The sequence below is a fragment of the Panthera uncia genome, chromosome E1 (genome assembly GCF_023721935.1).
Source record: "Panthera uncia isolate 11264 chromosome E1, Puncia_PCG_1.0, whole genome shotgun sequence".
Taxonomy (NCBI): Eukaryota; Metazoa; Chordata; class Mammalia; order Carnivora; family Felidae; genus Panthera; species Panthera uncia.
The window spans coordinates 33,087,219-33,100,965 of record NC_064814.1 but is presented as its reverse complement, the minus strand read 5'-3'; the positions used below and the strand labels follow the sequence as shown (position 1 = coordinate 33,100,965).

The following is a 13,747-nucleotide window of genomic DNA, read 5'->3' as shown; positions in this document are numbered from 1 at the left end:
CATACAATCAGCTAATACACTTATTTAAAGTCATGGCTAGAATTCTTGATCTTATGGATACAATATGCCCATAAACTCACCCCTTAAGTTTTTAAAATATTCATAACAGTACTTTTCGTCCTTAACACTACATTTTTTATATTAAATAAGAAAATATAATCTAGAAAGAAAATAAGTTCTAAAATCATAAAGTAACCCTAGGAATATACTGTTGTTTAATTTATCCAAACGTCTACTGAATGTGCACTATGTGCCTAGACTTGTTCTAGGGATGTTTGTGTGTAATCTGGAGGAATACAGCAGTAAACAAGACGGAGAGGCCCTGCCTTCACAGAGCTCGTATTTTAATAGGGAAAAGATCATTAACAAATTCATGATATGATTTTGGATGATATAGAATGATATATATAAGGAAAAAATGAAAACCGTGTACAAGGTAGGTAGTGATTTGGGGAGTGAAGAAAAGCCATAGTTTAGATAAAATGGTCAGGATACTACCTCCTGAAAAGGTAACTTTTCAGCAGGACTGAATAAGAAGAGGTGAGCTATTCCCCGCATCTGTAATACAATACTAAAGGCCATTAGGAATGAGCTTGGCTTGGGGCACCTGGGTGGCTCTGTCGGTTGAAGTTGAGCATCTGACTTCGGCTCAGGTCATGATCTCACAGCTTGTGGGTTTGAGCCCGGCGTTGGGCTCTGTGCTGACAGCTCAGAGCCTGGAGCCTGCTTCGGATTCTGTGTCTCCCTCTCTCTATGCCCCTAACCCACTCGCATTCTGTCTCTGTCTCTCTCAAAAATAAATAAACTTTAAGAAAAAATTAAAAAAAAAAAAAAAAAAAAAAGGAATGAGCTTGGCTTTCTGAAGGAATAACCAGAAAATCTGATGCCTCAAAATCAGAAAGCAAACAGGGCAGTAATAGATAAGAGTGAAGAACTAGCTAGACAGGAAACTGGGTAGAAGCTTACAGATGAGGAAAAAGAGTTTGGATTTTATCTTAAATGTAGAGGGAAACTACTGGAGGGTTTTCAGCAAATGAGTAACATCTAACATTTAACCTACAATGATCACTCTACTGTGTAGGAATATTATGTAAAGGAGAAGTACAGAAACAAGGAGACCAAAAGTAGTTTCAGGCAAGTACTCAGGACTTTTATATTATATCCAGCACAAATGAGACTAAGATCTTTTTAAGACTTGTTTCCAAGACATCATTTGTTTTCAAGAGACTTTCTGTCTGTTAAATAAGCTAGTTGCTTTCCATGATCAAAAGGTATCCTAAAGTCCCTAAATTTCAAATCCAGATTAATATTAACTGGAAAAAAAAAAAAAAACCCATACTAGAATATTTTTAAGATTCAAAGAGCTAGATAAGATGCACAGGTTTACTAAAATAACAAGGAATATTGAAAGAATAAATCTTTAACAGTAGGGAAAAGGAGACAAAGGCTACAAATGGGACATTTTACTTAGTCTCAGGGAAACTCAAAATCAATAAAACACAGCAGAGAAAGTTCATGGCCTAGAATATGCAAGAGGGGGTGATGGTAACCCACAACAAGAGAGCCAAAATGACCAAAAACTCAGAGAAAATATGAACCTGTATTTCTAGACATAAATGAAAAATCAGAGCTGAAAATGGAGGAACAACAGGGTTTCTTTTCTATAAAAATGAATAACCTACCTGGTAAAGACCCAAGATCCCCTTCATTCTGCAATTTTAGGTACCAGGTCTCCCCTCCAAAATATCCCAACCCCATTATCATAAAGCAGTGTATGAAACTAATACATAGTATAAGCTAAATAACTTATTGAATGAGTAAGGCCTACCAATCAGCTCCCCTATTCCTTCATTCAAAAATGTGTAGGAAGAAACAATAATTATATTTTAAAAATGTGATAAGAGGGGCGCCTGGGTGGCTCAGTCAGTTAAGCATCCAACTTTGGCTCAAGTCATGATCTCACGGCTTGTGGGTTCAAGCCCTGCATTGGGCTCTGTGCTGACAGCTCAGAGCCTACAGCCTGCTTCAGATTCTGTGTCTCCCTTTCTGCCCCACCCCTGCTTGTTCTATCTCTCTGCTTCTCAAAAATAAATAAATGTTAAAAAAAAATTAAAAAATAAATGAAAAAAAATGTGATGAGAAGCAGTAAAGAAAAAGATGAAAAGAAATTCTATAGAAAAAAAAGGTACAGAACATTAAGAAGGGGATACTATTTCTTAATAGCCAGGGGGTGCCTGGGTGGCTCAGTAGGTTAAGTGTCTGACTTTAGCTTAGGTCATGATCTCACAGTTCATGAGTTCGAGCCCTGCGTTGGGCTCTGTGCTGATAGCTCAGAGCCTGGAAGTCTGCTTTGGATTTTCTGTCTCCCTCTCTCTCAGATCCTCCCTGCTCACACTGTGTCTCTCAAAAATAAATACATATTTTTAAAAAATGAAATAAATAAACATTAAAGATGTTTTTAATTAAAAAAATTTTTTTGAAGATTTACAGCAAGAACTTGCAAAGAATTGGGGGAAAAATGGGACTAAAAGATAGGATATACAAACAATTCACAGAAGAGAAAACCTAAATGTCCAAAGAACATTTTAAATAAATGCTTACTCTCAAACATGTATTAAGACAATAAGATGCCATTCTGCATATAGAAAATTAGCTAAATTGAAGGCTCGTAATACCAAATGCTGATGAAAAGATCATTCTCATACTCTGCTGGTTGATGAAGGTGTAAACTGGTATAGTTGGAGAGCCAATGTGACAATGACCCTTAATGCCAAATGTGGACAAACCCCATGGCCCAGTAATTCCACTTTGAGATGTATTCCCTAGAGAAATCTTATACAAGTACATAAGGAAACGTGTACCAAAAAGCTCACTATTACATCCTATGTAACTGGAAAAAACTGAAATAACCAATATGTCCACCTTTAAGAGAGTAGATAAATTATGTATATTCATAACAAATACTATAAAGCAATTAAAATGAATTAATTAGAGCTACATGTATAAAAACATGTACAGAAATGATAAACACCAAATTTAGGACAGACGAAGGAAGAATGGAGGAAAAAAAACAGTACACAAGAGTTCTAATGATATTCAAAATCTTTAAGTTGTTTGATGGATAAGTGCTATTATTTTCTCCACTTTTTTGTGACTAAAGTATCTCATAATAAAGAGTCTCCCTAAGGAAAAATCACAGTAAAGAAATTATGCAAAACTAATATTTACAGGGTTTATTATTATTGTAAATCCTACCCTGAAGCCAATTCTGGAGTCCTAGTATTAAGAACTTACATCATTTCCACCCTTAAATTATAATAGTGACTATTAAAAAAATACATACTCTGTAACTGATGTTACACTTTCCTGTCCAAAAGGTCCAACTGGATCATCCTTGAATTTATCACTTGGAAGCTGAGGAGGCAAAAACTCTACATCTTTTTTCTTTGGAACCTTGTAATACTTCCAGGCTATATTAGCTTCATCTTCTTCCAAGTTTACTGCTGTACCGACATATATTGTAGGTTCTACAGCTTCCTGGAACTGAGCTGGGAAAGACTGAGATAAACTGTCTATCCTATCTTCCATTGGTTTAGAAGGAACCAAGGGATCTGGTGTTGGCATTTGATAAAAATGTTGACTCTGAGGAGTTGAAGGTGTTTTAGTTACTCCTTCATCAACCACATCACATGGGTGAGGACTGAGTGGGGGTGGTTGAGGTGAATTTGCCATTTCGGTGCCATGCATCTGCGGAGTCTTTGCTACATCATTAGTTCGGATGTTTGAAAATCTCACTTGACTATCTGGAGCGGAGATCACAAGTCTTTGGCTAGCTGAATCTGCATCGATGCCAACGTCATCACTAATAGAAACACGATGGTGAAAAGGAGTCAAGGGGCGTTTCTGTGGTTTTTCACTCTTCTCTTGTTTTTCATTGGTCTTGTGCTTAGGAAGTACTTGTTGTTGCTGACTTAAAGATGGTGCCTGTCCTTGTTGTCCAGGATTTCTTGGCTTGAGATTTTTGTGCCTAAAAAGTTAAAAGAAAGGTTTAATGTTTATAGTATCATTATTACATCAAAGTACACAAGTAAACACTATTAGACATTCCATATTATCATTTGTTTTTTACATATAAATCTAGAAGTAAAATTATTTGAATTTACATTGGAAAAAAATACTTTGGGGCACCTGGGTGACTCAGTTGGTTGAGCATCCAACTTCAGCTCAGGACACGATCTCACGGTTTGTGGGTTTGAGCCCCGCATTTGGCTCTGTACTGACAGCTCAGAGCCTGGAGCCTGGTTCACATTCTGTGTCTCTCTCTGCCCCTCACCCGCTTGTACTCTCTCTCTCAAAAATAAACATTAAAAAAAAATTTTTAACAAAAAAAATAAAAAATACTTTGTTGAGTGACCTAAAACCAAGAACTGCAGAAAGATTCCTAAGAGCCAATTCTCTTCTGCTCATTTAATAGCTATGTGATCGGACAACCAAAGATAGTTTACTAATGTAACCTAAATATTTTAGTATCTGAATCAAGAGACAAAATTTTAGTTAAGATAAAGTCGTGTTTAAAAAGGTCTGAAATTTATTCATTTACCAATGTACCTGCAAATCAATGGCTTGGCTAAACTCAGTCATAATCTACAATCCTACAGCAACCAGCTAGGAAACTTATTCTACAGAAACGAAGTTAATCATTCTGGATAGCACTGCAACTGACTGATGGGCCCCACACCATATCTGCCATCCTTCTCCCAAGGCATACCATGACAGAACGAATCCACTAACTAGAAAAGGAAAAGAAAATGCCTGAAGAAATTTATTCCCTCATAATGTGAAGCAATTTCTAAACTGAAAAACTTAAAACTACATGCCTAAAAATCTAGTAATTTTGTTCAGAGTTTAAGATTTCTTTCAGCATAGTAAAAATACTGTGCCCTATGAGATTTCCAAGCTAAACTGATAGTGATGTATATAATATTTTTTTTTAACTAAGAAACTAGAAGAAAAATGTGGAGGGAAGATGAATTTAAAACATGTCCCAGGAATGTAAGGTATAACATTCAATAAAAACCAGTAGTATTCATCACATTAACAGAATAAAAGAGAAAACCATGTAACTATCTTAACACAGAAAAACATGGCAAAATTCAATACATAATTCATCATAAAAAGACTCAAGGGGCGCTGGGGCAGCTCAGTCGGTTGAGTGTCCGACTTCGGCTCAGGTCATGATCTTGCGTTTGTGGGTTTGAGCACCACTCCACGCTGACAGCTCAGAGCCTGGAGCCTCCTTTGGATTCTGTGTCTCCGTCTCTCTCTGCCCTTACCCCACTTGCACTCTGTTTCTATCTCTCAAAAACAAAGTATTATACCTTCATAGTATTATGGAGTAGTATAAACTCAAAAAATAGAGAGGCACCCTGGGTAGCTCAGTCGGTTAAGCATCCAACTCTTGATCTCAGCTCAGGTCATGATCTCACAGTTTGTGAGTTCAAGCCCCGTGTCAGGCTCTGTGCTGACAGCTCGGAGCTTGGAGCCTCTTTCAGATTCTGTGTCTCCCTCTCTCTCTGCCCCTCCCCTGTTCATGCTCTGTCTCTGTCTCAAAAACAAACATAAAAAAAAATTTATAAAAAAAGACTCAAAAAGCAAGACTAATCTTAATCTGATAAAGGACATCTATGAAAAACTATACTAATATCATACTTAATGATCAAAGACTGAATAACTTAATCCCTAAAACTGGGAACAAAGCAAGAATATTAACTCAACATTTCTATTCAACAATTTTATCAAAAGTTTAAACCAATGCAGTAAGTCAAGAAAAAGAAAGATTGGAGATTTCAAAAGAAGAAGAAAAACTGTCTTTATTCATACTAAACATGGCAAGCTTTACAATAAGGGGTCAGGCTGACCATTACCTTCTCAATCTCAACAAATTATTAAAAGTGGTACAACCAGACATGTGTCTTCTGATGTGACAGATACCAAGCAACACAGCACCACCTGTGAAGTATTCTCATCAAAAATATTGAACCTGAATTCATTAAGCCTCTAGATCAGCACTGTCCAACAACACTTTCTGTAATGACAGAAATGTTCTGCATGCGGCTCCTGAAGACCTGAAATACGGCCAGTGCAATGAGAAACTGAATTTTTAACTGTATTTAAATTCAAATGCTTTAATTTAAAATCCATTAGTGGTTACTAACATGGCTAGGACTAGACAGCACAGCTCTAGAGGTAACTTCCATTTACAGAAATGCAAGGGATAAAGAAATTAAATGACACTAAAAGAACAAGTTACAATATGACAAGTTGAGAAATACAGAATGTGAGACATTCCACGGGACGCCTGACCTAGTTTTTCCAGCCAAGCCAATGTCCTAAAAATTGGAGAGGGGATTACAAGAGAGACATAGAAGACTTAACAACCAAAGGTATACTTCTTGTCTGGGTCTTTGTCAAACAACCAACTACACAGACATTATTTTTTTTAAAAAGACATTTCTGAGACAAATCTGTAGAGGATATCAGATGATGCCAAGAAAATACTATTCTTTTTATTAGGGGTGATAATGGAATTATAGTTATATAAGAAAATATTAGCAGAATATTATTAAATAATAACAGAATTAAAATATTAGAGTTGCATACTGAAGTAGGAGTGAAATGATATTTGCTTTAAAAATCTTCAGCAAGGGGGGGCACCTGGGTGGCTCAGTAGGTTGAGCATCCGACTTTGGCTCAAGTCATGATCTCATGGCTTGGGAGTTCAAGCCCCACGTCGGGCACAGGGCTCTGTGTTGACAGCTCAGAGTCTGGAGCCTGCTTCAGATTCTGTGTCTCCCTCTCTCTGCCCCTCCCCTGCTCACGCACTCTCTCAAATATAAATGAACGTTTAAAAAATTAAGAAAAAAAAGGGGGGGAGGCTCAGTCAGTTGAGCAACCGACTTTGGCTCAGGTACTAATCTCATGGTTTGTGGGTTCGAGCGCAGAGCCTGCTTGGGATTCTCTCTCTCTCTCAAAGTAAATAAAATAAAATAAAACTTAAAAAAAAAAAAAAAAAAGAATGGATCTAAATGTGCTAACATAGAAAAATACCCATGATTACTATTTATCAAAAAAAGTTCCAATATCTATAAAGAACTTATCAAACTCAACACCCAAAAAACAAATAATCCAGTGAAGAAATGGGCAAAAGACATGAATAGACACTTCTCCAAAAAAGACATCCAGATGGCTGACACATGTAAAGATGTGCAACATCACTCATCATCAGGGAACAAATTAAAACCACAATGAGAAACCAACTCACAACAGTCAGAATGGCTAAAATTAACAATCAGGCAACAACAGATGTTGGAGAGGATGCAGAGAAAAAGGATCTCTTCAGCACTGCTGGTGGGAATGCAAACTGGTATAGCCACTCTGGAAAACAGTATGGAGGTTCCTCAAACTAAAAATAGAACTACCCTATGATCCAGCAATTGCACTATTAGGTATTTATCCAAGGGATACAGATGTGTTGTCTTGAAGGGGGACATACACCCCAATGTTTATAGCAGTGCTATCGACAATAGCCAAAGTATGGAAAGAGCCCAAATGTCAATTGATGGATGAATGGATAAAGATGTGAGATACATACACACACACACACACACACACACACACACACACACACACACACATACATACAATGGAGTATTACTTGGCAACCAAAAAGAATGAGATCTTGCCATTTGCAATTATGTGGATGGAACTAGAGGGAATTATGCTAAGTGAAATTATTCAGTCAGAGAAAGAAATATCATAGGACTTTACTCATATGTGGAATTTAAGATACAAAACAGATGAACAGAAGGGAAGGGAAGCAAAAATAATATAAAAACAAAGAGGGGGACAAAACATAAGAGACTCTTAAATACAGAGAACTGAGGGTTGGTGGAGGAGTTGTGGGTTGGGGGATGGATAAGGAGCATTAAGGAAGACACTTGGTGGGATGAGCACTGGGTATTATACATAGGGGATGAAGCACTGGGCTAACTAACTTGGATGTAAATTAAAAAATAGAAAATTAAAAAAGAAAAAAGCAAGTTGCAGAACAGCATACATAGCAGGATTCCACTTGTATGAAAACAAAGCAGACAGGCAGATCGTAAGTATATAGGCGCAAGGAACTCACAGCTTTTAGTTCATGTGCATTATTTGAATTTTTTAAATAGCATAAAAAATTTTACAAATAGCATTAAAAAACAAGCAGTAGGTTATTCCAATGTAGGAATAATCCCTTCACTGATCATCCTCTCTTTGAGTACTTCCAATGACAAAGACCACATCGATTTATAAGGAACGGCATTCCGGCCATTGTCAAATAGCTCCAGTTGAAAAAAGAGAAAAATTATATATATATACATGCATATATATGTGTATGTATGCATGCGTGTGTGTGTGTGTGTGTGTGTGTGTGTGTGTGTGTGTGTATTTTTGGGGGTGCCTGGGTGGCTCAGTCGGTTGGGCATCTGACTTCGGCTCAGGCATGATCTCACAGTTTGTGAGTTCGAGCCCCGCATCCGGTTCTGTGCTGACAGCTCGGAGCCTGGAACCTGCTTCAGATTCTGTGTCTCCCTCTTTCTCTGCCCCTCCCCTGCTCGTGCTCTCTCTTTCTCGTTCTCTCTCAAAAACAAACATTAAAAACTAAAAATATAATTTATATATATATATATATATATATATATATATATATTTAGAGAGTGAGAGAGAGAAAAGAGAGGGAGAAAGTAGGGGAGGGGCAGAGAGAGAGAATCTTAAAACATCTTAAAAGCGGAGCTAGATCTCAGAACGTTGAGATCTGACCTGAGGTGAAACCACCAAGAGTCAGATGCTCAACTGCTCAACCTACTGAACCACCCAGGCACCCCAAAATAGTAATTTTAGATCAATCAAATTCAATAAAATGTTAAGATTTTTTCAAGTTTTTCAGTAAAAGAAGAGGTCTAGATGAAACAAATGTAGCAAGTAAATATGGATGGCTGATAGACAGGAGAGCACTGTCCAACTTTCTTACTTTTCTGCACATCTGAAATTTTTCACAGAATAAGATAGAACTAAAATGCAAAAAATAATAAAATGGAAATAACTGGAACAAGATTGAACTGTCCCAAAGTCCTTCTCTGTTCCATAATGAATATAGGGATACAAAGATTAGCTTTAAACTTCATGGAAAGCAAATGAGATAAATGTTTGATTAATTAACAAAAGAATTAAAATAATTTCTCAGCCAGCTGTAAGAAAAAAAGAAGACAGTCAACAATAAAAGCAGGAAAGGGGAAGGAAAGCAAAATAGGGTGTGGGGGAAGCAGAATAAGAAGGTAGGAATAGATAGGTATATTGTGACAGTTATTATTCATTTATTAATTATTCAAATATTTTAGTGTCTACTATGAATGTCTTCAAAGTATGGTCCATGAACTCTTTCAGGGTTGTATGGGGTTCAAACCATCATAATAGCATAAGACATTATTTGCCTTTTTCATTATGTTGATATTTAACAATGTTACAAAAGCAACAGACAGTAAAATTTTTGGCAACAGATCATGATTCAAGGCAGTGGTACTATTAGTAGTAGTACTGTGTATTCTTTACCACTATACACTCATGTTTTTAAGGCCAATTTCACTTAAGAATGTCCTTCAAGAGGGGCGTCTGGGTGGCTCAGTTGGTTAAGCGTTCTGACTTCAGCTCAGGTCACGATCTCGCAGTTCGTGGGTTTGAGCCCCACATCGGGCCTGTGCTGACAGCTCAGAGTCTGGAGCCTGCTTCGGAGTCTGTGTATCCCTCCTCCATCTCTGCCCCTCCCCGTTCACACTGTCTCTCTCAAAAATAAAAAATAAAAACATTAAAAAAAATTTTTTTTAAAGAATGTCCTTCAAAAGACAGTAAAAATGATTTTTTATTAAGTTTCAATCTCTGCATACACAGCTATTTTTTTTTAATGTTTATTTTTGACAGGGAGACAGAGCGTGAGCAGGGGAGGGGCAGAGAGAGAGTGAGTCACAGAATTTGAAGCAGGCTCCAGGCTCTGAGCTGTCAGCACAGAGCCCGACGCGAGGCTTGAACTCATTAACCGCGAGATCATGACCTGGGCTGAAGTCAGACACTCAACTCACTGAGCCACCCAGGCACCCCTGCATACACAGCTTTTCATATTCTACCTAAAGAAACAGGAGGGGTGCCTGGCTGGCTGGGTCGGTAGAGCATGCAACTCTTGATCTCAGGGTCATGAGTTCAAGTTTCACATTGGGTATGTAGTTTACTTAAAAAAAAAAAACTCAAAAGAAACAGAAAATACACATAAAGCATTTCTGCTACATATTATGTTTATTTTTAGTTTTGTTTTTGAGAGAGAGAGAGAGAGAGAGAGATCGATCATGAGCTGGGGAGGGACAGAGGATACAAAGCAGCTCTGTACTGACAGCAAAAGAGCCCTATGCGGGGTTCAAACTCACAAACCGTGAGATCACAACCTTAGCCAAAGTTGGATGCTCAATCAACAAAGCCACTCAGGTGCCCCTCTGCTACATATTATAAAATAATGGCTGATTTATGGAAAAGGCTTTATATAAGTGAGTTGTAAGCTCAACTAGCCATTTTTTTCAAGGAACACTACTTTCATTTAGGGGTGCCTGGGTGGCTCAGTCGGTTAAGTGTCTGAATCTTGATTTTGACTCAGGTTGTGATCTCCCAGTTCGTTAGTTTGAGCCCTGCTCTGCTATCTGCGCTGACAATGGGGAGCCAGCTTGGGATTCTCTGTCTCCCTCTCTCTCTCTCTGCCCCTCCCCTGCTCATGCGCTGGCTCTCTCTCTCACAAAAGAAATAAACTTAAAAAAAAAAATGTGATGCCTGGGTGGCTCAGTTGGTTGTGCATCCGACTTCAGCTCGGGTCATGATCTCACAGTTTGTGAGTTCGAGCCCCACACTGTGCTCTGTGCTGATAGCTCGGAGCCTGGGGCCTGCTTCAGATTCTGTGTCTCCCTCTCTCTCTGGCCCTCCCCCACTTGTGCCCTCTCTCTGTCTCTCAAAAATGAATAAATGTAAAAAAAAAAAAAAAAAAAAATTTTTTTTTTTTTTTTAAATAACTATTGACTGATAAACCTTAGTTAACTAGATTTGGTTATTTGGCAGACTTGGTTATTTAGGTCTCAAAATGAACAAAATGAGTTTGTCATTTTAAGGAAGAATAATAAAATGTGAGCTTTTAAACAAGACTTTGAATTTGGAAAACTGTATCTGCTATAGTAAGCTTCACAGCTTCCCATACTGAAAAGATATTTCTGGTGAGATCACTGGTGATACTAATGAATGTGATTTTTTTTTTTTTTTTTTTTTTTTTTACACTGTAAAACAAATGTGCCAACACTCAGGATCTGCATAATGCCATGAATTGGTATTTTCCAAATGATAAATGATGTTGCAAAATCATGCATAAGTAAAAGATCCATTAGTTATTATGCAGTACAAGGATTTAATTAATATGGCTTCAGATTACACGTGAGAACTAACCTTTAAGAAACTACCATTTGTCAAATTTTGGTGTAGTATCGAAGAGTATCCACAATTACCTGAAAAAGCTACTAAAATACCCTTCCCCTTTCCAACTGCATAGCTACATGAGGCTGGATTTTCTTCACGTACTTCAACTAAGACAATATACACAAAAGACTGACTACAGAGGCAGAGGAGAATCCAGATTATCTTCTATTAAGTTCAACACTGAAGAGATTTGCAAAACTGTACAACAGTGCCACTCTTCTAATTTTTGTTTTGGAAAATACAGTTGATTTCTATAAAAGTATTTTATTTATGTTAATATGTACTGGTCTTACTGTTATTTTTTCAATAAATTTAATAGAGCTTGGAGCACCTGGGTGGCTCAGTCAGTTGCATGTCTGACTTTGGCTCAGGTCATGATCTCGCTGGGTTTGTGAGTTTGAGCCCCACGTTGGGCTCTGTGCTGACAGCTCAGAGCCTGGAGCCTCCTTCAGATTCTGTGTCTCCTCCTGTCTCTGCCCCTCCCATGCTCATGCTCTGTCTCTCAATAATAAATAAACGTTAAAAAAATTTTTTTTTAAATAATAAAATAAATAAATAAATTTAATAGAGCTTTAAAATGGCGGGGGGTGTGGGGAACCTGGGTAGCTCAGTTGGTTAAGCGTCCAACTTCAGTTCAGGTCATGATATCCCAGTTTGTGAGTTCAAGCCCCCACATCGGGCTCTGTGCTGACAGCTCAGAGCCGAGAGCCTGCTTTGGATTCTGTGTCTCCCTCCCTCTCTGCCCCTCCCCTGCTCATGCTCTGTGTCTGTGTCTCAAAAATAAACAAAACATTAAAAAAACATTTTTCTTAATTTTTCTTTTTCCCTAAAACAGGGGCGCCTCAGTGGCTCTGTCGGTTAAGCATCTGACTTCAGCTCAGGTCATGATCTCAGAGTTCGTGGATTCAAGCCTTGCATCAGGCTCTGTGCTGACAAATCAGAGCCTGGAGCCTGCTTCAGATTCTGTGTCTCCCTCTCTCTCTCTGTCCCTCCCCCACTTGCACTTTTTCAAAAATAAAAACATTAAAAAATTTTTTTTGATATTGCTAAAATAGATATTAGATATAATCCACATAAATAAAAGCACTTTGGGTCCTCAATAATTTTTGAGAGCACAGATGAGTGATGAGACCAAAGTTTAAGAATCAGTCCAGTTACACAAGGCATTAAGGAGAGATAGTATCTCCAATAATCTGAGGTGAACTATATTCCAAGTATATAAGAGACACGAAAAGCACACAGCCATAAATTCATTTACCCTTCTATAAGGGTAAGAAACTATTAATCTGGGACAAGAAACTATTAATTTGGGATATATACTAATAGTAGTGACTCTCTAAAATTTTGGTAACATTAAGTCACAGCCCCTTTCTTCTATATAGACCCTTTCCTTAAAGCTAGTCTGTTTTAGAGAGCAACTGAATTTCATAATAGAACTCAACCAATTTGGGGAACTGTCCTAAAAAAAAAGTTGTGTTTTTAAAGCAAAATTCAAGATGATCTAAAGAATGATCCCTTTAGATTGTTTTCCTATTGATTAACTCCTAGTTTTTCAGGAAATTTATTTGGAATTTATTGTATTACTTTCTATTTATACAGCTTGCTAAATGCTTATTTTCTCAAGAACATTCTACCAGACTAAAGCTTAATTTCAATAAATGTGTAATATTTAATCTCATTAATAACTGAAAAATGCCAACTGAAGCAATCTTGTGCTTTTTGCTTACTATAAGAGCAAAATATAATTTTGAGGACAGTTTCTCAGATCAGTGAAAGCACAAGAAAAAACAGCACTCCTATATGTAAAAAGTGGGAGTAAAATGGTAGAATCTTCCTGAATTCACAGAAGGGTTTAAACAGCTCCCCCCCACCCCCCAGCTCTGTATCACACCACCCACCTCATTGTTTTCCTTCGTAGCCCTGCATCACTCCTAAATTTTTTTAAAAAATTAAATTTTTTTTTTTTTTTAAGTAATTATCTATCCCATTAATGTATAGGCTTCGTAATAGCAGGAGCCTTACTGACTAGTGTATCTGAGCCTAGGACATCTCCTATCATAGAATAAGTGTTTTAAAAAATCTAATAATTGATACAGAAGTATTATTTTTATAAAAGTAAACACAAACAAACTTTTTGAAACAACCTATTTGT

The 13,747-nt window shown here is 37.4% G+C and overlaps 1 protein-coding gene across 3 annotated transcripts in view; it reads right to left on the bottom strand.

Annotated features, from left to right (window-relative positions):
* Window positions 1-13,747, bottom strand: part of MED13 (mediator complex subunit 13) — a 109,369-nt gene that overhangs the window by 55,420 nt on the left and 40,202 nt on the right. For all 3 annotated transcript variants that reach the window (XR_007459163.1, XM_049636528.1, XM_049636529.1), the window contains one exon: window positions 3,344-4,027. Coding sequence is in view for 2 of the 3 variants with exons in the window: in XM_049636528.1 (XP_049492485.1) it covers window positions 3,344-4,027 (684 nt within the window). In the remaining variant the exon portion in view is untranslated. The remainder of the gene's footprint in view (window positions 1-3,343; window positions 4,028-13,747) is intronic.